We start from the raw sequence: 24,038 nt of genomic DNA on the forward strand, positions 1-24,038 counted from the left end.
TTAGCCTCTTGCTAGAGTTGTTTCTTTGCATCGGTCACTGTTTTTTAAACTTTTTTTTAAAAGATTTATTGGGCTATGGCGCAGAGGGTAAGCCACCATCTGCAGCGCTAGCATCCCACGTGGGCGCCAGTTCTAGTTCTGGCTGTTCCGCTTCTGATCCAGCTCCCTGCTAACGTGCCTGGGAAAGCAGTGAAGAATGGTCCAAATGCTTGGGTCCCTGTATCCAAGAAGGAGACTTGGATGAAGTTCCTGGCGTCTGGCTTTGTCCTGCCCAGCTCTGGCCATTGTGGTCATTTGGGGAGTGAACCAGTGGATGAATGGAAGGGCTCTCTTTTTCTGTCTCTTCCCCTCTTTCTGTAATTCTGACTTTCAAATAATAAATAAATAAATTCAAAAAAATATGTTTAATTGGATCTCCCAGGCTGGTATACCATAGACAGACATGAACCAGCACCCATATGGGAAGCCAATGACACAGGTGGTTGCTTTACCTGCTGCACCACAATGCTGGCCCCTTGTTTTTAGACTTTTCAGTGGCAGGTGTATTTAAAGTCTTGATTGGGGGCTTCTAAGAGACCAATAAATCACAGATCTCATCCCTCTGAATTTAGGTACCTTTTGAGAAATATATACAAGAATCAGACAGATGGAAACAAAAGTGTCAGCTTTAATGAGGTTGAGACGACAGTACAGAAGCCACAGCTATGAGCTCACAATCAGAGACTTCCACATCCCCGCCTCCAGACTTCTGAGGAGGCAGGAGTGGGTGCCTGTGTGGGCACAGGTACATGTGTATCCTTGGGGTGGGTGGGTGGATGGGGTGCAACTGCTTAGTGTACAAGTTGGTCCGTGGAGAAGGATGTCAATGGGGGGAAGCAGGGCTGCAGGGCTAGTTCTTTCCTTAGCGGCCCAGTCAGGTGAGTCACTCCTTCTTTGGCAAGAATGGAGAAGGGAAATGGCAGGGAGGTAAATTGTCTTTTCACAATTTGGCTGAAGTGGAACTTTCTAGTTTTGGACCTTGGAATGGGTGAAAATGGTATCCCCCAATACTTCTCAGCAGCATAAAAAAATCTATTGATGCAATTAATCCTGTCATATGATCTAGGTACTGTAGCTTTTGTGTGTCTCTGTGTGTGCTATGATTTGCTGAGTCACTTCCCAAATGTCTGTAACTGCTGGGGCTGGGCCAGGCTGAAGCAGAGAGCTGGGAATACAATATAATTGTCTTACATGGGTGGCAGGAACCCAATTACTACAGCCACCACTGTTGCTTCCCAGGGCCCGCGTTAGCAGAAAGCTGGGAATTGAACCCAGTGCTAGAATAAATGCTTGTTTCAGTACTAATGCTTTAAAGATTTTTATTCTTATCAGTACATTAACCCGTTAAGGCTCAAGTTTTCAATAAATGATATTTATTTCAAAGTTACCACAAGTGATGTATTTACTGCTCAGACTAAGGCTTTATAGGTGTCTTATATGTAGAACAATGAGACAAAACTGATTAAGACAGCCTCTGGCCTCACAGCATTATCATTTCTTTGGAACTTTTATTTCTCGTAACTGGATTAATTTCTGATGCCTTGATTACTTCTTAAAATCCTCTGGAGCACAGCCTGCTTGAGTATTCAGTTCCCACCGTTTCCTTCTTACCCAAATCTGGAGTCCATCTCCTTTTCTTATCCTGGACTTCTGGGAAAAGTACTTATAAAGATTTCCTGAGAACGAGATTTGTAAAATGAGTGCATGTGGGAAAACACACTCCATGTATGGAGAGGACTCTGTTTTTGCCTCTCCTTAGTTCTCAGGCTTCTTGGGGAAAACAAAGGATTACTGGTCAGATTGTTTCTCAAGTAGCTCTACTGGGACTGTGTTCATGGTATGGGTTAGAATTCTGCTTTATGGACTATTGCTTGAACTAGGTTAGTCATAAGCTGGACCATGGAGGACTTTTGGCTAAATACAGATAGTCATTGCAAAGGGATTTGTTATAGAGGAATTTACCCAGTAAACAGTTCTTTTCCGGCTAATGTTTTTACCAGGCTGATTCAGCCCGGGGAGCAGGAGTGGGAAAATACTGTGGATACAGTCTGCTGGCTAGCAGTCAAGGCAGAGGAAAGGAAACACAGGCAAAGGTCTATGTGAAATGCGAATCTGAGTCACAGAGGGACAGGAAGAAAATAGCATGTGTCATTCTGACAAAGCTCCTCTTTGGGGCAGTTTCTTTTGGCCGTGTCTGCCTCTCCCCTGGAGAGAGCTACAGGGCCTCACTTGGTTCTTCCTACTGCATTTGCAGACTTAAAAGGAAGCCACCTACAGGCTAGTTTACCTCCCCTCTTGAGAAAGAAAATAAAAGGAAATGGAGAGCCTTGGCTTCTAAAGAACCTGACCCAAGACAGTGTCCTCTGTCAGGGACTGGGAAAGTCTGCAACCACAGCCTGGGCTTGCTCTCTGGCGCCGCTTTGGGGATGAGAGTGGAACTGCGCTCTTTAAAGTCACCTGAATCCCTACCGTGGCAGACCCCAGAAATCCCTCCAGAATGTCTCCTTTCCTGGGCCTTGCTTCTTTCTTTGCCTGGAGAGTGTTCCGATTACCTTCTTGCCATTCCTAAGGCTTTTTTTCTGGCCATGCCCTTTCAGACCCTTCTATTTCTGCACATGTCTCTGATCACTAAGTCCCAGAAAGGTCTGTGGCAAACTGTCCATCAATAATGCACAAGTATTTCTGCATGTCATAAAGCATTTTTCACAGTTTCATTAAAACATATTTCCCATAGCATAAAATTTCATTCGTGGTTAAGTGTAAGGTGGATAATTTTCAGTAAATTCATAGCGCTGTGCAGCTACCATCACAATTCAGCTTCAGAACACTTCTCAGACACTAGAAAGTTTCCTCTTGAGTATCTGCACTCAGTCCTTACTGTGACCTTCAGTCTCAAACAAGTAAGGCAACCATGCACTCAGATTTGCCTTTTCTGGTCATGTTTCTACAAACAAAATCCTACACGGATGGCGTGGTGGTGCAGATTAAGCTGCCGCCTGTGACACCGGTATCCCATATGGGCTCTGGTTAGAGTCCCAGCTGCTCCACTGCCAACCCAGCTCCCTGCTAATGTGTCTGGGAAAAGTGCAGATGGTCCAAGTGCTTAGGTCCCTGCAGCCATGTGGGAGACCTGGATGAAGTTCTTGGCTCCTGGCTTCACCACTGCCCAGCCCCAGCGGTTGTAGCCATTTGGGGAGTGAACCAGCAACTGGAAAATCTTTCTCTCTCTCTCTCTAACTGTGCCTTTCAAATAAACAAATAAATCTTAAAAGAAAAAAAAACTCGGGAGACACAACAAACATGGCGGCGACGGTGACGAAGACGGCGGCGATGGCGGCGGCGGCAGCGGCGGCAGCGTTGACCGAGGTGGTGGGGGTCACTCGGTGTGGTGGTCAGGAGTTTCTTTTCTAGGTATAACAAACTGTAAACTTGAAAAAAACAAACAAGCGAGCAAAGATGGGTGAGAAGAAACCAGAGCCGCTGGACTTCGTGAAGGACTTCCAGGAGTACCTGACCCAGCAGACCCACCACGTGAACATGATCTCTGGATCAGTGAGTGGGGACAAAGAAGCCGAGGCTCTTCAGGGAGCTGAAACAGAGGGTGACCAAAATGGACTTGATCACCCGTCTGTCGAAGTCTCTCTGGATGAAAACTCAGGAATGTTAGTAGACGGGTTTGAAAGGACGTTTGATGGGAAGCTTAAGTGTCGGTACTGCAACTATGCCAGCAAAGGAACCGCCCGGCTCATCGAACATATTAGAATCCACACAGGAGAGAAACCTCATAGATGTCACTTGTGTCCATTTGCTTCTGCCTATGAGCGCCACCTGGAAGCCCACATGCGTTCCCATACTGGAGAAAAACCGTACAAGTGTGAACTGTGCTCCTTCCGCTGCAGCGATCGAAGTAACCTGTCCCATCACCGCAGGCGCAAGCATAAAATGGTGCCAATTAAAGGTACGAGGTCTTCCTTAACCAGCAAGAAGATGTGGGGGGTTCTACAGAAGAAAACAGGCAATCTGGGGTACAGCAGAAGAGCACTGATCAACTTAAGTCCACCTTCCATGGTGGTTCAGAAACCGGACTACCTTAACGACTTTACCCACGAAATCCCAAATATCCAGACTGACTCCTACGAAAGTATGGCGAAAACCACACCAGCCGGTGGCCTCCCAAGGGACCCCCAGGAGCTCCTGGTCGATAACCCTCTGAGTCAGCTCTCGACACTAGCGGGACAGTTGCCCAGCTTGCCACCGGAAAACCAAAACCCGGAGTCCCCGGAGGTCGTCCCCTGCCCCCACGAGAAGCCTTTCCTGGTGCAGCAGCCCTCTGCACAGGCAGTAGTTTCCGCCGTGTCAGCAAGCATTCCCCAGAGCTCCTCTCCCACAAGCCCTGAACCTCGGCCATCCCATAGTCAAAGGAACTACAGTCCAGTGGCCGGTCCGAGCAGCGAACCAAGTGCCCACACGAGTACTCCGAGCATAGGAAACAGCTAGCCAAGCACTCCAGCCCCAACCCTGCCGGTCCAGGACCCTCAGCTTCTGCACCACTGCCAGCACTGTGACATGTACTTCGCAGACAACATCCTTTACACCATCCACATGGGATGTCATTGGTATGAAAACCCTTTCCAGTGCAACATATGTGGATGCAAATGCAAAAACAAGTATGATTTTGCCTGTCATTTTGCAAGAGGGCAACATAACCAACACTGATTGGAACATTAGCACATTATGTTTTATTGGGTTTTGCCTTTTTGTCTTTTGTACCTTGGTTGTTTTTGTTTTGTTTGGTCATTTCTGATGTCTGCTGATTTAAGGTTCATACATTATATTTATAGAATATTGCAAGCCGGCGCCGTGGCTCAATAGGCTAATCCTCCACCTTGCGGCGCCGGCACACCGGGTTCTAGTCCCGGTTGGGGCGCCGGATTCTGTCCCAGTTGCCCCTCTTCCAGGCCAGCTCTCTGCTATGGCCAGGGAGTGCAGTGGAGGATGGCCCAGGTGCTTGGGCCCTGCACCCCATGGGAGACCAGGAAAAGCACCTGGCTCCTGGCTCCTGCCAGGATCAGCGCGGTGCGCCGGCTGCAGCGGCGGCCATTGGAGGGTGAACCAACGGCAAAGGAAGACCTTTCTCTCTGTCTCTCTCTCTCACTGTCCACTCTGCCTGTCAAAAAAAAAAAAAAAAAAAAAAAAAGAAAACATAAATATAGAATATTGCAAATTTGACAATGGAAAAATTTTCCCCGATTTTTTCCCATAGAAATCTGGTTTGGTCATTTATGTGTTAGCATAGTACATTGATGTCTGTTTTTTCCTTTTGTTTAGATGTAAGAATTGGAGTGCAGTCATAACCTTATTAGGTGTTCATTTAAATTTCCTACATTTCTGATCCGTAAAGACTCTGGGCTTATTCATACTCCTGATATTTCAGTATGTAATTGCAGCTAAAATGCTATTTCTGCCATATTTCAAAATTCAGAGAGTAAGTTATTTTCTCTTACAAGATCTGTTACAGTTTATTTCAGTATTTAATAGAGAAATTGCCCTTAATAAGGTTGCTCCTAACTGAAATGCTTTTTGGTTCACAAACCTTAAGTTGAATCAGTTTCATTTCAGGTGATAATAAAGCTATTTCAGTGTAGTAAATCTTTTTTCTACAAGAGGAAATATAAAACTATGTCACAAAAGTTCTACAAGGAAAAACTCAAGACTTTAAGTTGAAAATGGTGTTTATTCAAATTTAGTTTAACCACACAGGCGTTATTCATTTTTTTTAATACTAACAGTTTATTCTTAAAAACGACAAGTAAACACACGAGCGTGCTAGATGCCTTCTCTTTCCTTTCCGTTTGAACCTTTCATTTCATCCTTCTGACAGCGTTAGTTCAGGTGAGGGTAATAACTATAGTGAGAACCTGTTATCCTGTTTCTTTGATGACCAAAGAGGTACAGTGGAAGTCACCACCTTATTAAATGCAGTCCTTCCTAAAAAAAAACTCTGAAGTTTCCTTTCTCTACCTTCTATCCGTTTATTGTCATAATTTCCAAGAAAAGGTGGATGTGGAAATGCATGGGAAAGTGCAGAGACGTCTACGTACAGAAAGGAGAGCCTGTGTGCGCAGAGGTTCCCATCTCCGTCAGTTAGCCATCGAAAATGCTGAGTCCAGACTGCTGCTGCTTCGCAGCTGTACCACTCTCCACGCGCGGTGACAGTGCTGTGTGGAGCGGAACTGTGGCCTTAGCAGGAAAGGATGAAAAGTTGTGAAAGTGGATATAAAATTTATTTAAACATGGTATTCGATTTGTTCATAAAATAAGACTTGCTAAATAAATCTAGGGTAACTCATTTTGAGTAGGAGGCTATTGTTTTTATATTGTATAATAACTAGCTTACTTTGAAAGTTGGTCAAATAAAATAACTGTTATTAAAAAAAAAGAAAAAAAAAAGAAAAAACTCAAATGGAGTCATACAATATATGATCTTTTGTGTGTGTTTTCTTTCACTTGACATGTGTTCAAGGTTAGCCCATGTTGTAGCATTTATCACTACTTCATTTATTTTTATGGCTGAATCCATTGTATGGATATACTACATTTCATTTATCCATTCTTCAATTAATGGACATCCGGGTTGTATGTAGCTCTTGGCTATTATGAATAATCCTGCTCTGAACATTTGTGTGCCATGTAAAGAATCTGAGTTCACTTTCTTTACACAAGGATATTACAACTGTTTCAACACTAATAGCAGAGAGGACTGTCTTTTCTCCATGGAATTCTCTTGGCTACTTCATCAAAAGTCAATTGGCCAGGAGAGATGTTTAGTCTAGTAGTTACAACAGCTGTCTCCTGCATCAGAGTCCCTGGACTCAGTTTCTGGCTCTAACTTTGTGCCAACGCAGACCCTGGAAGACAGCAGTGATGTCTCAGTTGGGTTTCTTCTTCCCACACAGGGGCGGGACTACATTCCCAGTTTCTGTCTCTGTCCCTGGCCTAGACATGGTTGTCATGGGCACTTGTGGTATGAATCCATGTTTGGATGTTTCTCTTTCTTTTTTTTTAAAAATTAATTAGCCATAATTAATTTTAAGAGTTTTTTTTCTAGTTTTCAATTCTATTTTATTAATATATACCAATATGCCTATCTTTATACCAATACCATATTGTTTTGGTTAGTGAGCTACTGCATTTTTGGAAATTAACACTGCCATGATTTCTTTTACTAATTTTTCATATAGCAGGCACTTGTCCAGGAATGTACAAGGAATTATTAGCTTTTCAGCTATTGCATGTTCTTCTCCAGGTAAACCAATATGGTACTTTAACTAACTTGTAATAAGATGCTTCAGTGGGTTTTTCATTTCTAACACTTTTCTGAAAAGTGTTAACAAAACGCTTTGGCTTTAAAGAAATTATCAGGTTTATGTTTAAGATATTAAATTCTCTTTCCTTTAAATTTTGGTCTCAAAATGTGTAGAGGAAATATGGCCACAACCAGAGACAAAGAAAGAAAAGCAGACCCCTCCTCCCAAAACAGACCTTGAAAAGTGGCTGCTCACAATTAACTAGTGAAGCAACTGCCCACCGTTATCTTGTCCACGGAGGGAAGAAGTCCTAAGTTCTGCACCTGTAAACTCCAGTCATAAATCTGTCCTAATTAATCTGTCCCTGGTATCCTACAAACATACCAGGCCCACCGACCATTAGAAGTGTGGTCCTAAGTCATGTAGGCTGCAATTTAAACCCACCAATGCTGTAACAGCTAATGTATGATGCCGATGAACCTATAAATATTGTAAGAAACTTGGGATTGTCGCTCAGTTCTCAGGAAATGATTCCAGCTGAGCCCATTGGCATAATAAACTGCTTCGATCCTCCACTGTCTCTGGTGCCTGTTTGAACAAAGGGAGTCTTCCCACTCAGATTTCTGTAATGAATGATGTCTCAATTTAACTGGCACCATAATGGTATTTGAAAATGTTCTGTTGAATAAGACACAATAAGGTAAGCGATTAACATCTCTAAAGCCAAGGGAAAGAAAGAAGCTTTTGTCACACTTCCTTTCTTGTTTACAGTTTCACATAGATTTCTCCTTTTTTCTGAGTCAGCAAATTATCTGATACTGATGTTACCATCTTTCTTAGCATTTTAAACTGTGGGATGTGGGAAGTTAGAAGGAAAAAAATTTTTTTTTGTTTTTAGATTTATTTATTTGAGAGGCAGAGTGACAGAGACAGAGAGATCAATCATTCATCCACAGGTTCACTTCTCAAATGCCTGCAACGACTGGGGCTGGGCCAGGCTGAAGCCTGGAGCCAGGAATTCCATCCATGTCTCCAACTTGGGTGGCAGGCCCAGTTAGGTGGGTCATAGTCTGCTGCCTCCAAGGGCACACATTAGCAGGCAGCTGGATGCAAAGTGTGAAGTAGCCTGGACTCTGGCTCTCCAATACAAAATGGGGCCCAAGTGGCAGTTGAACCTGCTCTGCCAGAACACCTGCCACTAGAAAGCAAATCATTTATTCTCCCCCCTTTAAGCCAAGGAAAGATTCTAAAATTAAGAATGAATAAAATTTTAACATAAAACACTAGATTATTTTTATAAAAGATTTGTTTTGCTTATTTAAGAGGCCCAGTTACCAAGACAGAGGCAGAGAGCTTATGTCTGTTGCTTCACTGCCCAAATGGTTGCAATAGCTGGGGCTGGGCCAGGCCAAAGCCAGGAGCCTAGAATTCCATCTTGGTCTCCCATGAGGGTGGCAGGGACCCAAGGACTTGGGCCGTCTTCTGCTTTCTCAGGCACATTAGCAGGAAGCTGGATGGGAAGTGGAGCAGCCAGGACTCCAACCTGTGCTCACATGGGATGCCAGCATCACAGGAGGAAGCTTAACCCACACCACAATGCAGGTCCCCTGACAACAGTTTTCAATAAAACTTAAATATTTCAAAAAGTCTTAGTAAATTGAAAAAAAATTCTTGAAAAACAAGTCAACAAAGTGGACTTTTTTTCTTGTGTTCCTGCATAATTATGTGGACAACTCTGGGATTTAAAACAAACAAACAAAGAACATTTACTGGGTAATAATGAGGTTACAGAGATTACAGCAATTTTAACTGAAGATTGTTTGTAAGAACACACTAGAAGTACAGAGGACAAACTGAGTGAATCTCTTAAAATGCAAATACTTATGCACTAAAGCTGACAAAATTTTAGAAAACACCTAGCCAAAGTAATTAGGCAAGAGAAAGAAATACGGGGTTGGAAAGAAACAAGTCGAATTATCACTGTAATGATGTAATCTAATACATAAAACCCCAAGGATTCCACCAAAAACTGTCAAAACTAATATTTGAATTCAGCAAAGTTGCAGGATAGAAAGTCAACATATAAAAATCAGTTGCATTGTTATACATTAATTGTAAATTTTCTGAAAAAGAAGTAAAGAGGCCAGTGCTTCGGCTCAATAGGCTAGTCCTCTGCCTGCGGCGCCGGCACACTGGGTTCTAGTCCTGGTCGGGGCGCTAGATTCTGCCCTGGCTGCCCCTCTTCCAGGCCAGCTCTCTGCTATGACCCGGGAGTACAGTGGAGGATGGCCCAAGTGCTTGGGCCCTGCACCCGCATGGAGACCAGGAGAAGCACCTGGCTCCTGGCTTCAGATCAGTGTGGTGCGCTGGCCGCAGCGCGCCGGCTGTGGCGGCCATTGGAGGGTGAACCAACGGAAGGAAGACTTTTCTCTCTGTCTCTCTCTCACTGTCCACTCTGCCTGTCAAAAAAGAAAAAAAAAAAAAAAAGAAGTAAAGAAAACAACCTCATTTCCAACAACCATAAAATTTTTCAAGATTAAATTTAATCATAAAGGTAAAAAGATCTCTACAATAAAAACTACAAAACATTGACGAAGAAATGGAACAACATCCATCAGGTAGGAAGTTAGAAATTAGCCTGTGTGTGTGAGAGGGGCCTAAGAAAAACAAGGCATCCGTGGAAAGAGTGTAGCAGCCTCTCGCAGCCCCAGAAGCATTCCATAGAAGAGCCCAGTATTCTGCACGACCAAGTCCTGCCCATACCCCAGCAACTTTAGAAAGGGTCCCAGCCTTCCCCGGAAAGACACCTCTCTGCCCAGTGTGAAGTGGGCTACCCAGTCTGATGACACCAGGAAATAAAATCTTGGGAGGGATTTTAGCTGTTTCACAACCAGCAAACCTGTAGTCCAGGAAAAGAGAGTGCCGGGAAGGAAGAATGGCAGGAGGAGCTGAGCTCTTCCTTATAAGCCCCAGTCTGAACACAGGTGGTGCCCTCAGCTCTTTCCTGAGTTCTCTGGTGGTCTATCAGGTGTATTTCAGCCCTCAGCGCTTAGCTCTCGTCCTTTGCTGATGTGCCTGCCTGGCCGTTTAGTTATGTGATCTTGCTTACTCCAGTCTGAATGGCTGGGCACTCAGATTCTGTCTGAAGATGTGCCAATCATTCGGACACAGGCTCTCCCCCAGGAAATCTTGCTGCTTTGCTTATTACCACTCTCTGTCTCACGCCTGGATTTCTTTCTTTCTTTCTTTCTTTCTTTCTTTCTTTCTTTCTTTCTTTCTTTCTTTCTTTCTTTCTTTCTTTCTTTCTGTCTTTCTTTCTGTCTTTCTTTCTGTCTTTCTTTCTGTCTTTCTTTCTGTCTTTCTGTCTTTCTGTCTTTCTGTCTTTCTTTCTCTCTCTCTCTTAAAGATTTATTTATTTATTATTTGAGAGGAAGAGTTACAGACAGAGAGAGGGAGAGACAGAGAGAGAGGATGAGACAGAGAGAATGGTCTTCCATCCTGCTGGTTCACTCCCCAAATGGCTGCAGTGGCTGGAGCTGGGCCGATCCAAAGTCAGGAGCCAAAAGCTTCTTCTGGGTCTCCCATGTGGGTAGAAGGCATCTTCTACTGCTTTTACAGGCCATAGAGAGCTTGATTGGGGGAGGAGTAGCCGGGACTCGAACCAGCGCCCACGTGGGACGCCGGCACCTGCAAGTGGCGGCTTTTACTCGCTATACCACAGCGCTGGCCCCACTCCTGAATTCTTTGCTGTGCAGACAAGCATCTCTACTCCACTCATCCCTGGCAACCTATTTGGCAAACCATCCAGGAGCCACTACCCTCTGTCTCATGCCTGAATTATTTCTTGCATAAAGACAACAGCATCTATCCTACCCATCTCTGGTAACAACCCCTGAAAGGTTAAAAAGTTAAAAGCCGCTCCCCCCACCCACCTCCTCTGGTGAACTTTCCTGACCTCGTTAGACTTGCTCTGCATAGCCATTCTCTATAAAGTTAATTAGTCAGTAAATTACCCCAATGTGAGCGTAACCTTAGTTTCACCTAAGTAAGATAGAAGAAGTCACCATATATCTCTTTGCCTCCTGGAACCCTGACCCCACCATGTGTCCCTTATCGCCATTCGGATGCATTCCTAGGTATCATCAAGGCAGTTCCTGCAACCTTGTTGTGTTTGTTGTGTGGCCCTCCCTTTTGGCAAGAGGAGGCTTTTTGATACTCCCTGTATAGGCCATATGGTTCTCTGAGGTCTAATCAGGGCCTTACTCGATATCCTGTACTCCCTGTATTCATAAATCAACTGGTTGTAAAATCACTTAACTTGTATCAATTGTTTACCCTATACCTCTGTCTGATCTATGCAATGATTGATTTTCTTTGTTTAAATGTGTATAAAAACCCCAACCCAAGACTATTTGGGGCCGCTCGCCTGTACTGGGACGGGGGCCCCGACATGTCGGATCATCAATAAACCTTACCCTTTGTTAATTGCATGAGAAAAGGTCTCTTGGAGCATTTTTGGGGTGGCAAGAGCAATCCAACTCTAACACCCCATGTTCATGGATTGGAAAAAATAACATCACTAAAATTTCCACATTATCCAAAATAATATGCAGATTCAATGCAATACTTGTGACAAAATAATGATTTTTTTCACAGAATTAGAAAAAAATACTACTAAAATCTGTATGGTACCAAGAAAGATCCTGAGTAGCTAAAGCAATCTTTTTTTTTAAGTATTTTTTTTAAAATTTATTTATTTGAAAGGTAGAGAGAGAGAGAAAGAGAGGAGGGAGAGAGACCTGCCATGCAGCAAGGGGTTGGATTGGAAGTGGGACAGCTTCCAGAGCTGGCATTGATAAGGGATGCTGGTGTTGGAGGCAGCAGCTTAACCTGCTGTGCCACAATGCCAGCCCTGCTAAAGAAATTTTGAGCAAAATGAGTATCTGACTTTAAAATATAGTACAAAGCTATAGCAACTTAAACAGCATGGTATTGGAAAAAATAGACACTGACTAGTGGAGCAGAATAGAGAACTCAGAGGTAAGCCAATAGCCAACTGATCTTTGACAATGTTCTTTGGCAATGGAGAAAGGACAGTCTTTCAATAAATGGGGCTGGGAAAACAGGATATTCACATGGAAAAGAATGAAACTAGGTCCTTAGCACTCACCTTGTAAAAAAAAATCCACTTAAAATGGATAAAAGACTTTAGTATAAGACATGAAACTGCTAGAAAAAAAAGATACAGTAAATGCTTCAGGACATTAGAATGGCAAGAGTGTTTTTGGATCAGACCCCAAAAGTACTAGAAACAAACCCAAAAAACAGACAAATGGGATTCTACCAAAATCAAATTTTTCTCTACAGTGAAGGAAACAACCATGAGAGTAAAGAGTTAGTCTATAGAACGGGAGAAAATATTTGCAAGTGATACATCTGACAGTGGGTCAGTAACCAAAATATATAAGAAAGTCAAACAACTCAATGGCAGAAATCGTCAAATAATCCACTTTTAATGTGGGCAATGGGTTTAAACAGCCATTTTTCAAAGGAAGATGTTAAAATGATCAACGGGTACCTGGAAAAATGCTCATCATCACTAATGATCTGGCAATGCAAATCAAAACCACAGTGAGACATCACCTCATTCCACTTGGCTTGGCTATCATCAAAGAAAGACAAGTGACACCAAGTGCTGGCGAGGATGTGCAGAAAAGGGAACCCCTGCATACTCTTAGTGGAAATGTTAGTTCAGCCACTGGAAAACAATACCGAGGTTCCTGGAGAAATTAAAAGTAGAACTACCATATGATCCAGCAATCCCACTACAGGGTATCTATCCAAAGGAAACTAAATAAGTCTGTTGAGGAAACATCAGCACTCCCACGTTTACTGCAGTATTGTTCACAATAGCCAAGAAATTGAAACAACCTAAATGTCCATCAACGGATGGATAAAGAAAATGTGGTAGAAATACACAATGGCATGCTACTCATGAATGGAACTGTTGGTTATCATGTTAAATGAAATAATCCAGGCACCAAATGACAAGCACTACATGATCCCACTCCTATGTGGAATCTAATAAAAGCAGATCTCATAGAAGTTGGGGTATAATGTTGATTCCTAGAAGCTGAGGAGAGCAGGCTGGAGGGAGGGACAGGGAAAGACTGGTTAACAGGTACTAAGTCATAGGTAGGAGAAAGAAGTCTGGTGTTTTATTGCACAGTAGGGAGACTACAGATAATGATGATGTACTGTATACATATATATATTTTTAAAAGGCCACAAGAAAGGATTTTGAAGTGTTTTCACCATAAAGAAATGATAGATGTTTGAAGACATAGCTGTTTACTCTGATTTGAACATTATACATTATATCAAAACATGGCACTTCATAAATACAATTTTTACATGCCAATGAAAAATAAAAAAAAGTTGATTGTTGATCCTTGAACTGATTATTGAAAGGCCCCAAGGTCACAGGTGGAGAAAACAGTGAAGACCTGAGAACAAACAGCCAGGAAGCTTGTGAGAGTTTGAAGAAAGTGGAGAGAGGAGCTCAGCAAAACCCAACTCTTTCATTCTTTCTTCTATGCACTGTTTCTCTCCCCTCTTACACGTGTAGGGGAAGCTCTGTTAGGGAGGGCTTTCATTATTTTATCTGCAAGCAGGCCATCAAGTGACTTGATAGCACACCATCGGTCTTAATTTTAATTTAAAAAGATTCTATAAAAGATTCTATAAAGTACGAGACTCCTCAAGCACATATTTCACCGGCTAGCAGCGTAATCTCAGGTCATCTAGCCTCTTGAAAACGCTGCACACTACTGAGAAGATGAGAGTGGAAACAGCAAATACGATGCAAGTCATATTACGACAGCATTTTAACTTGCTGGATCCCGTGAGTTTCAGGGAGCCTCCGAGGTCACCAGACCACGCTGTGAGCAGCTCAGTACTACTTTCTGATCTAGGTAGGAGGGAAGAGGTAGCCTCTCTCCACATGGCCAAGTGGAAAAGAACCGAGTGTTGTGAGACACGCAGTGGGTGGCACACGCAGCTCGTTCCGTGCTTGCCTGGCCGGCGACGCAGCTCCAGGGAAGCGAACTTGAACCTGCACCAGCTGGACAGGGGTCGGAATGAGTGGCACTGTCCACTTCTCCCAGAGGAGCCGCGGGCTGGAAGCGATCACGGGTGGGAGCACTGACCGCGGCCGCTGAACTGGGCACCACGAGAGGGCCAGCCCGGTAACGGGGCCCCGGGGGAAGCCGCAGCTCCGGTGCAGCAGCGGGAGGTGGGCGGGCGGGTCGCCCGGGGCCCGCAGCCAGGCCGGCTGAGTGCGGGGAGTCCCTGAGAAGTCGAGGCCGGGAAGGCGCGCTTATCGACGCGTTCCAGGCGGCGCGGGAAAGGGAGACCTTGAGGGTACGAAGCAGAGGGACGAACCCGAGCGGCTTCCTCAGAACTCACAGTTGCTGGGTGACCTGTCCCCGGGTTGCTATGGAAACCGGCAGCGGGGACGCCTCCACGCCTCCACCGGAAGTGCGCCGCGGCGCGTTCTTACGAGTCAGCGGCTTCTAGCGCCTCTCGCGGCCACTCTGGAGAACGACACTGTGTCTGTTCGCGCTGGACGCGAATAAAGATTTCTCCTTCAAAAAGCAGGAAGTAACTACGGAGCCCGGGGCGGCGGCGCCTGCGGAGGCCCTCGGGCATGAAGTCGGGCGGCGACGCGAACGCTGGCGGCGGCGGCGGCGATGAGCGACATTGTGGAGAAGACGCTGACGGCGCTGCCGGGTCTCTTTCTGCAGAACCAGGCGGGTGGCGGGCCCGCGGCTGCCAAGGCGCCCTTCTCCTCGCGGCTGGGCGGCCTGGTCCGCAGCATCACTGCCCTCACTTCCAAACACGTAGGTGCCGGCAGGCGGGGAGGTGGGGGGCGCGGGGATGAAGGCCCCTGCGCCGGGAGGCCCTGGCTGGGCAGCGAGACTCCGGGACCCCGTGGGCAGGCCTTCTGGAAGGGGTTTGGGGGCTGCTTGTGTGTGTGTCTGTCCGGACTCTTCATTTTCTTGCCCGGACTGACAGCTGGAAGTCTGAGTTTCCACAGTTGGCTTCGACACTGACTCATGGGGATCTGGGACGGATGTCTGTAACCTTTGACCCTCCGCACGTTTTCCCAAAGATGAAGGGGGAATGTACCGATGCATCTTCCGTAGTTGGCGTTGAGGATTACAGGAGGTGTCCGGAGTGTGAAAATACTCAGTGCGGTGGGACTGCCGGCCACTAATCCACCTCCTACGAAGTTTCTTTCTCTACTCAAGTTCTTCCCCTTCCCCAGGCCTTTCAGCTGCTTCTGTCACTCATGTTCGTGGACAGATCCTGCCATTGAGCCTGCTGTCGAGTATATTTGGGGAGCTCGAAGTTCTTAAGTCAGACCGAGGGGTTGGGCAAAGAAAAAACGTAATTCTTCCCCAAATGTAAAATTTGCTGAGTAAGTCTCTGCTTCAGATGGGCTTTGGAAATGAGCGGTGTATAATAGAAGTTTGTGTATGTGTGTGTGTTTTTAAAGATTTAATTTTATTTCAAAGGCAGAGTTATAGAGAGAGGGGGAGATACAAAGAGATATCTTTCATCTGCTGGTTCACTCCCCAAATGGCTGTAACAGCCCGGGTTGGACCAGGCTGAAGCCAAGAGCTTCATCTGGTCTCCCACGTAGGTGCAGGGGCCCAGGCACTTGGACCATCTTCCACTGCTTTCCCAGACCATTAGCAGGGAGCTGGATCGGAAGTGGAGCTGCTGAGACTTACACTAGCACCCATATGGGATACTGACATTGCAGGCCGCAGCCTAACCCGTCCTCCACAACTCTGGTCTCTATAGTTGTGTGATCCTGACCCAAAGTTTCAAGGAGTTGCAATCCTAAAAATGTATTCTATGTCATAAATTGCCTAACAGATGTTTATGGAGCAACTATTTAACTAGAAGTTCTTGAGGAAAATAAAATAAAAGACATTCCCTTCTTCCAAGGATTTGGTCATCCATTTTGGGCATAAGACTAGTGACAGCACAATTATGATGCAGTGTCAGGAGAGGAGAAAAGAGAAGAGAAACAAAGTACCCTCAAAGTTACAAGAAGTTTTTTCTTTTGGAAGCTGAAATAAGGTGATGTTATGCTCCAAAGATCTGCTTCATATACCAGAATCGTTATTTGTGGATTCAGTATTGCTTATCTTAATGTTTTTGTTCTTTGCTAATTTTTATGAGATGTGGAATGAAGTTTTTTTTAATGATTTATTTACTTATTTGTAAGGCAGAGTGAGAGAGTGAGCACTTCCACCTGCTGATTCGTTCCCCAAATGGCTGCAGTGACCATGGCTAGGTCAGGCCGAAGCCAGGAACCTGAAATTCCATCTGGGTCTCTATGTAGAAGACCAGGGCCCATTGCTTTCCTTGGCCTGTTAGCAGGGAGCTGGATTGGAAGTGGAGCAACTGGGACTCAAATCAGTTCTCATATGGGATGCTGGTTTCGCAGTTGACACCTTAACCTGCTATGCCACAATGCTGACCCTGAAATCTTAAAAAATAATTGATTTTGACTTTCAAATTGCAGTTTGAAACTGTACGTGGGTATCCAAACGTGGTAGGACTTCACTAGTAGTTCTTCCTTATCTACCTAGTGCACGCCTTACTAATTCAGTGTGTGATTTATTATTATTTTTTAAAGTTTTTAATTTTCATTTTTGTTTGAAAGGCAAGGAGACAGATGAAGAGAGATCTTCTGTCTGCTGGTTCAGTCTGCGAATGACTGCAACAGCCAGGGCTGGGCCAGGCTGAAGCTGGGAGCCTAGAACTCTATTCAGGTCTGCCCCATGGGTAGCTGGAACCCATTCATTACCTGCTGCCCTTCAGGGTGCACATTACAAGAATCCGTATGGAAGGCCAGGCTTTCTGATAGGGCATACAGGCATCCCAAGCAGTGGCTTAACTGCTGTGCCACACACCTGTCCTCAGTGTGCAATTTAAAGATAGCTTGATACTGACCAAAAACGAGGCCAATTTAAAGTGCTTAAGGAGGTAAAGTTACAAAGTGAATAGTGTCAGTGCCCTCATAGTAGGGGTATGTGAGAGACTGGGAAAAGCATAGGGGGAAATGAGGAAGAAACTGGGACAGATACATGGAGAATTTCTCTCTACTCTTTCCCTCTCTCCAGTTTTAAAAATAAAGATTTATTTATTTGAAAGAGTTAGGAAGATAGAAATATCTTTCATCCCCTGGTTTACTACCCAGACGTTTGCAGCTGCCAGGGCTGAGCCAGATGGAAGCCAAGAGCCAGGAGCTGCATCTCGGGTTCCCTTGTGGTAGCAGGGGCCCAAGCACTTGGGCCATCTGCTGCTGCTGGATCAAAGTGGAGCAGCCAAGACACGAACCAGCACCATAAGGGATGCTGGAGTCTTAGACAGCGGCTTTACCCTCTGTGCCACAACGCCGGCCCGTCTCTTCAATTTTTTAAAACCATTTTCTGTCAAGCGGTCCCTTAAAAGTTCAGTAACTGAGTGAAGAGGAATGGTAGGTTAGTTTGGAAATAATTATTCTCTCCAGGGATGATTCTGAGGGTGAATAAAATGCCTTTGGGCATACTTCAAGCATGTAATATTTGTATCTCTAATGTTTCTTTTTAGTTGAAAGTATTATAGATTTTAATTTTTCTCCTTAAAAATTAAGTTACTGTTGAAAATAGTAGTTATTCAAACATTTAAATATTTTTACTTTTTCAGGAAGAAGAGAAATTAATCCAGCAGGAATTAAGTAGTTTGAAAGCAACTGTTTCTGCTCCTACTACAACACTGGTAAGTTTGCATAGTTGTGTCCACACACATAAGTTTGAAATCTGGCCCACTGTGGACTTGATAGTGACATCTGACTTACCAGTTGCTAAAATGTAATTTATCGTAGGCAAAGTCAGTTGTGGATGGTTTTTGAAAAACTCTGAGGTAAAATGCTACAAATATAGAGGTGATACTTAATGGCTTAAATTAACATTTTCAGTTTTAATTGATGCAAGACTTCAGTATCTTGTATTTTCTCAGAATTTAGTAGTCTTAATTAATGTTTAATGGGTTAATTTTATTGCTTTAAGCACAAGTGACTTGAATTAAATCTCATTCCCTAAAATTTTCTTATGATTTACTTTACGCCCTTCTTATTTATATATACACACACACACACACTTCCACATGTAAAGTAGTAAAAGTTATTTTTCTTAAAGTATTTTATTTTACTGTTTCCTTTTTTTAAATTTCTTTTTTTTTATTTTTAGATTTATTTATTTATTTGAAAGACAGAGTTAGAGAGAGGCAGAGACAGAGAAAGGTCTGGAGCTGGGCTGATCGGAAGCCAGGAGCCAGGAGCTTCTTCCGGGTCTCCCACGTGGGTACAGGGGCCCAACACTTGGGCAATCTTCTACTGCTTTCCCAGGTTATAGCAGAGAGCTGGATCTGAAGTGGAACAGCCAGGACTTGAACCAGTGCCCATATGGGATGCTGGCAGTGCACGCAGCAGCTTAACTGGCTCCGCCACAGCTCCGATCCCTATTTTACTGTTTTCTAAGCATTTTATGGTTTAATAATCTTGTAATATGCTAGCTCTAATTATATTTCATTTTTTTTAAAGATTTATTTATCTATTTGAAAGTCAGAGTTATACAGAGAGAGAGAGAGAGAGAGAGAGAGAGAGAAAGGTTTTCCATCTGCTGGTTAGGGAGAAAGAGAGAGAGAGAGGTCTTCCAGCTGCTGGTTTACTCCCCAATTGACTGCAGCCACCGAAGCTGCACCAATCTGAAGCCAGGAGCCAGGAGCTTCTTCCTGGTCTCCCACGTGGATGCAGAGGCCCGAGGACTTGGACTATCTTCTAATGCTTTCCCAGGACATAGCAGAGAGCTGGATCAGAAATAGAGCAGCTGGGACTCGAACTGGCAACCATAGGGGATGCCGGCACTGCAGGCAGTGGCTTTACCCACTATGCCACAACACCGGCCCCAGCCCTATTAGATTTCAAGGTTAAAATAGCTTATGAACTTTTTGGGAAACATTTATATTTTTATTTCTGATTAAAATTTGCTGTAAATATTGAAAAGAAACTTCTAGGCTCTCTGAAAAATGTTTAACTGGCACTGAAAATATTGGAAGATCCCATTAAAAAACTGAATCTTTAAATGGCTATACTATTAATGGAGTCACACCCTTTAGTTAATAATAATTGTGAATTATTAAAGAAAAAAGTACCTGTAAAGCAGACTATTACATTTAGTAGGGTATTCTACATTTGGTCTTTTTTTTTTTTTTTTTTTTTTTTTTTTATTTTTGACAGGCAGAGTGGACAGTGAGAGAGAGAGACAGAGAGAAAGGTCTTCCTTTGCCGTTGGTTCACCCTCCAATGGCCGCCGCGGCCGGCGCGCTGCGGCCGGTGCACCGCGCTGATCCGATGGCAGGAGCCAGGAGCCAGGTGCTTTTCCTGGTCTCCCATGGGGTGCAGGGCCCAAGCACCTGGGCCATCCTCCACTGCACTCCCTGGCCACAGCAGAGGGCTGGCTTGGAAGAGGGACAACCGGGACAGAATCCGGCGCCCCGACCGGGACTAGAACCCGGTGTGCCGGCGCCGCTAGGCGGAGGATTAGCCTAGTGAGCCGCGGCGCCGGCCTACATTTGGTCTTAGCCAAAAGGCTGAGAAACAATTAGTAGAGTATTCTAAAAAATGTCTAGGTACATTTTGATTTTTAGATGTGGAAAAATATTTTTTAAAGAAATTATTACCATCTGTGGGAATTTTACAAATGTTTTCATTTGACAAAGTGTGTTAAATTGATGTCCTGCATTTTGGAAGCCAAGTCAGATTACCATGCATGGAATTTTGTCTGAGCTCCACATGTATCATATTATAACCAAATTTTACACTAAGGGCCCATAGCATTAGAAGTAACTAGAATTGGTTTATTTTATAGTGTGGTCATTAATAAAATATTTGAAATAATTTTACTAAAATTAGTACTTTTGGTAATTAACGCTGGGTCCACATTATATTCATACAATATGATATCAGGTGATTAATTTATAATATGTATGTATGTTATCTTCGTATCAGTGTCAGGATTGAGATATTTCCTGTGAAATGATTGTAACATAAGACATTCTGTTATTTGTGTAGTTACTGGATTTTTTTCTTTTCAGAAAATGATGAAGGAATGTATGGTGAGACTTATGTATTGTGAAATGCTTGGCTATGACGCTTCCTTTGGCTATATACACGCAATCAAGTTGGCCCAACAAGGAAACTTACTAGAAAAAAGAGTAGGTGTGTGTGTTTAAGACTTTCATACTATAATATTGTCCTTAAAGTTCTAACTGCTGTATAGAATAAATGATGGCTGGTAAATGGTATGTTTTTAGATCACTGCATTATAATCTCTGTTAAAAGATCAAGCACTTCAGAAGCTCAGAGCCTATACATGAATCAGTTTCATGACCCATAGCATTTTGGAGTTGTAGGAAAGAGTAAAATCTGCGTGGGATTGTGATGGTAGTTAGAAGACTATATAGGTGTTTTTTTTTTTTTAAGATTTATTTATTTATCTGAAAGAGTTAAACAGAGAGAGAAGGAGAGGCAGAGAGAAAGAGAGGTCTTCCATCTGCTGGTTCACCCTCCAAATGGCTGCAACGGCTGGAGCTGCGCCGATCTGAAGCCAGGAGCCAGGAGCTTCTTCCTGGTCTCCCACGTATGTGCAGGGCCCCAAGGACTTGGGTCATTTTCTAATGCTTTCCCTGGCCACAGCAGAGAGCCAGATTGGAAGTGGATTCAAACTGGCGCCTACATGGGATGCTGGCACTGCAGGTGGCTTTACCCACTACGCCACACCGCCGGCCCCGACTATATAGTTTTGTTAAAACTCATTAAAATGGGTACATTTTCTTGCATGTGAATTGTACCTCAGTAAATCTTTTTTTTTTTTTTTAATATTTATTTTATTTATTTGAAGGGCAGAGTTACAGAGAGAGGTAGAGAGAGAGGTCTTCTGTCCTCTGGCTCACTCCCCAAATGACCGCAATGGCTAGAGCTGAGCTGATCCGAAAGCAGGAACCAGGAGCTTCTTCTGGGTCTCCCACATGGATACAGGGGCCCAAAGACTTGGGCCATCTTCCACTGCTTTCCTAGGCCATAGCAGAGAGCTGGAACGGAAGTGGAGCTGCCGGGATGTGAACCAGCGCCCATATGGGATGCCGGCACTGCAAGCCGGAGCTTTAACCCACTGCGCCACAGTGCCGGCCCCAGTAAAGCTGGTTTTAAGTAGTCTGTTTAACCTCATCGGTTTAAATGGTTAGAAATATTTTCTATAGGAAAAAGCAAATTGACTAGAATAAATTTGAACCCATTCTCACAAATTTTAGCTATGAAGATTAGAATTATTTTTAAAAATTATCATCTCTAGTTAACCTTTAGGGGTATTAGGCAAATTTCTTTCAAAGACTTAGTCTTCTTTTCCTAAACATTCAGCTTTAAATGAGGGTCCAAAAAGGAAGCACTTTAGAAGAGTTCTTCATTCAGAGGGGTTGATAACATGATGTCGTCAAGGATTAGCATTCTAAGTAGATTTATGGATCAGAACTGTCAGATGGTAGGGTAAGGGTGGGGGAGATGTCTTGGTAAAGATTTTGAAACAGTATGTATACAATATTCCACTTATTGGACACCCACTCTACTCAAAATGCTCTTCTATCATACAGATTTGTTGTGTTCTTTCCTCTAAGTTCAGTGTCTTCTGGCTTCCTTTTTTTTCCCTCTCCATATTGCAAATAAAGTCTTAATTCTGTGATCACTCAGGTGGCTCCTAACATCTGTTACTATATGGTATTAATTTTTTCATATCTTAATACTTTAGATCCTAGACTCATTCTAAAATCCCTTCAGGCAAGAAATATTTTTTTGAGTTATTAAAGTAGTCTGTTTTAATAATTTGCTTTTCTTAAAACTTTGATTTCTCTTAAATACTACCCCAAAGAACAGTTTTATTCTATTAATGTTTTCAGATCAGCTTGCAAAGCTCTTCCCATCGTAGTCACTGTTGTTAGTAGTCACCCCAAACTTTCTCATTGGAAAGAATATGTTTTTCTAAGCAAGATCATGAATCTCAATAAAATGACTCTGAGATCTTCTTTGAGATAAGCTTCCACAACTGTGAACTAAAACATGTACAAGGTTATTTATTGCAGTATTATTTATAGGAGTAAAATTCAAAAATAATCTGTATGTCCACTGGTAGGGAACTAGTTGAAAAAGCTATGGTGCATCTACTCAATGAAAACTATGTAAGTGTGTAATAGTATCAAGATATCAAAACAAAGTGTAGAGTAATCTATATAGTATTTTTTGTGTAAACATAAATGCCTTTTGTGTAAGACAGAGTGTGTGCACATAGTTTGGTTTCTTTTTTCAAAAGGAAGCAATGGAAAGATGAATCAGAAACTAATGAAAATAGTAATAGCAGGGAGTTGGGAGGGTTGCGGGTGGGAGGGAAGTTATGGAGGGGGGGAAGCCGCTGTAATCCAAAGCTGTACCTTGGAAATTTATATTTGTTAAATAAAAGTTAAAAAAAAAAAAGAAAATAGTATTAGTTACTTGTGAGGGCAAGGGACAAAATGAATATCAAAACAAGAGATGAGAGTGAACCTTTTCTGATTGTATTATTTAATAAAGTCTTAAAACTTTTGAATTATTTAATGTTTTACATATTAAAAAATGCAATTAAATTTAAAGTGAAAAATGTCAAAATTATTTAATGTTTTATATATTAAAAATACAATTAAATTTAAAGTGAAAAATGTCAAAATTATTTAATGTTTTACATATTAAAAAATACAATTAAATTTAAAGTCAAAAATGTCAAAATGTAGGTCTAAGAAGCAAAAGGAAACAACAGTTATAAAAAAAATTTGTGCTATACACTCTTCAATTTTGATTCATTTTTAAAATTTCCTGCCTACACTTATAAGGAGGTCAGTCAAGTAATAGGAGAGCAGGACGCAGGCCCTTCTTCATGCCCATGTGGCCGAAATGAAAATGACAGGACCAAAGTTAAGACTAACTAAACTCTAGCCATGCAGTTTTTTAAGATGTATTTGAAAGGCAGAGGGAGAGACAGAGAGAGAAAGATCTTCCATCCACTGGTTCACTCCCCAGATGGCCAGGAGCCTAGAACCCCATCCAAGCAGTTGGTCCATCTTCTGCTGCTTTCCCAGGTTGATTAGCAGGAAGCTAGATCAGAAGTGAAGCAGCTGGACTCAAACCTGTGCTCATATGGCATGCCAGCATTGCAGGTGATGGCTTGACCCACAGTGCCACAATGTGGACCCCTGGCCATGCAATTTTCAAACAAGTTCCAAAGTGGTTTTGCTTCAGAACTATCATATGAAATCTAATCTGCATATTCTCTAAATCTCAGAGACAAGAGAAATAAGGTTTCTGTGTCTTATGTTGACTGTATGAGCACAGCACATGATTCAAGCCTCCATGAAGCCCATTACAACATTATAACTACTATTTTCTGTGTTTGCCTCTGTCTCCTCCTGCAGCGATTCTCAAACTGGGAGCATTGTAAATTCTCCACCTGTATATGTGCCTGCAGCACCTGGCATATAATAGGCTCCCACCAT

The 24,038-nt window shown here is 43.2% G+C and overlaps 1 protein-coding gene, 1 long non-coding RNA gene and 1 pseudogene across 4 annotated transcripts in view; 2 read left to right on the forward strand and 1 right to left on the reverse strand.

Moving 5' to 3' along the window:
- The first annotated feature begins 2,850 nt into the window (after window positions 1-2,850).
- Window positions 2,851-6,496, forward strand: LOC100349429 (zinc finger protein Pegasus pseudogene; annotated as a pseudogene).
- Window positions 6,497-13,701: 7,205 nt separating this feature from the next.
- LOC138844685 (uncharacterized) lies at window positions 13,702-14,560 on the reverse strand. The gene is made up of 2 exons (XR_011380908.1): window positions 14,423-14,560; window positions 13,702-13,852 (listed from the first exon to the last, which is right to left on the reverse strand). It is a non-coding gene; the product is annotated as an uncharacterized lncRNA (long non-coding RNA).
- Window positions 14,561-14,987: 427 nt separating this feature from the next.
- The window catches only part of AP4E1 (adaptor related protein complex 4 subunit epsilon 1), an 87,357-nt gene continuing 78,306 nt past the window's right edge, over window positions 14,988-24,038 (forward strand). For 2 of the 3 annotated variants that reach the window (XM_070054200.1, XM_070054202.1), the window contains exons 1-3: window positions 14,988-15,247; window positions 18,114-18,185; window positions 20,562-20,685. In XM_070054200.1, coding sequence (XP_069910301.1) covers window positions 15,098-15,247; window positions 18,114-18,185; window positions 20,562-20,685 — 346 coding nt within the window. In that variant the 5' untranslated portion in view covers window positions 14,988-15,097. The remainder of the gene's footprint in view (window positions 15,248-18,113; window positions 18,186-20,561; window positions 20,686-24,038) is intronic. The other variant, XM_070054201.1, reaches the window with a different exon arrangement.

This window comes from Oryctolagus cuniculus, chromosome 12 (genome assembly GCF_964237555.1).
Source record: "Oryctolagus cuniculus chromosome 12, mOryCun1.1, whole genome shotgun sequence".
NCBI classification, from domain to species: Eukaryota; Metazoa; Chordata; class Mammalia; order Lagomorpha; family Leporidae; genus Oryctolagus; species Oryctolagus cuniculus.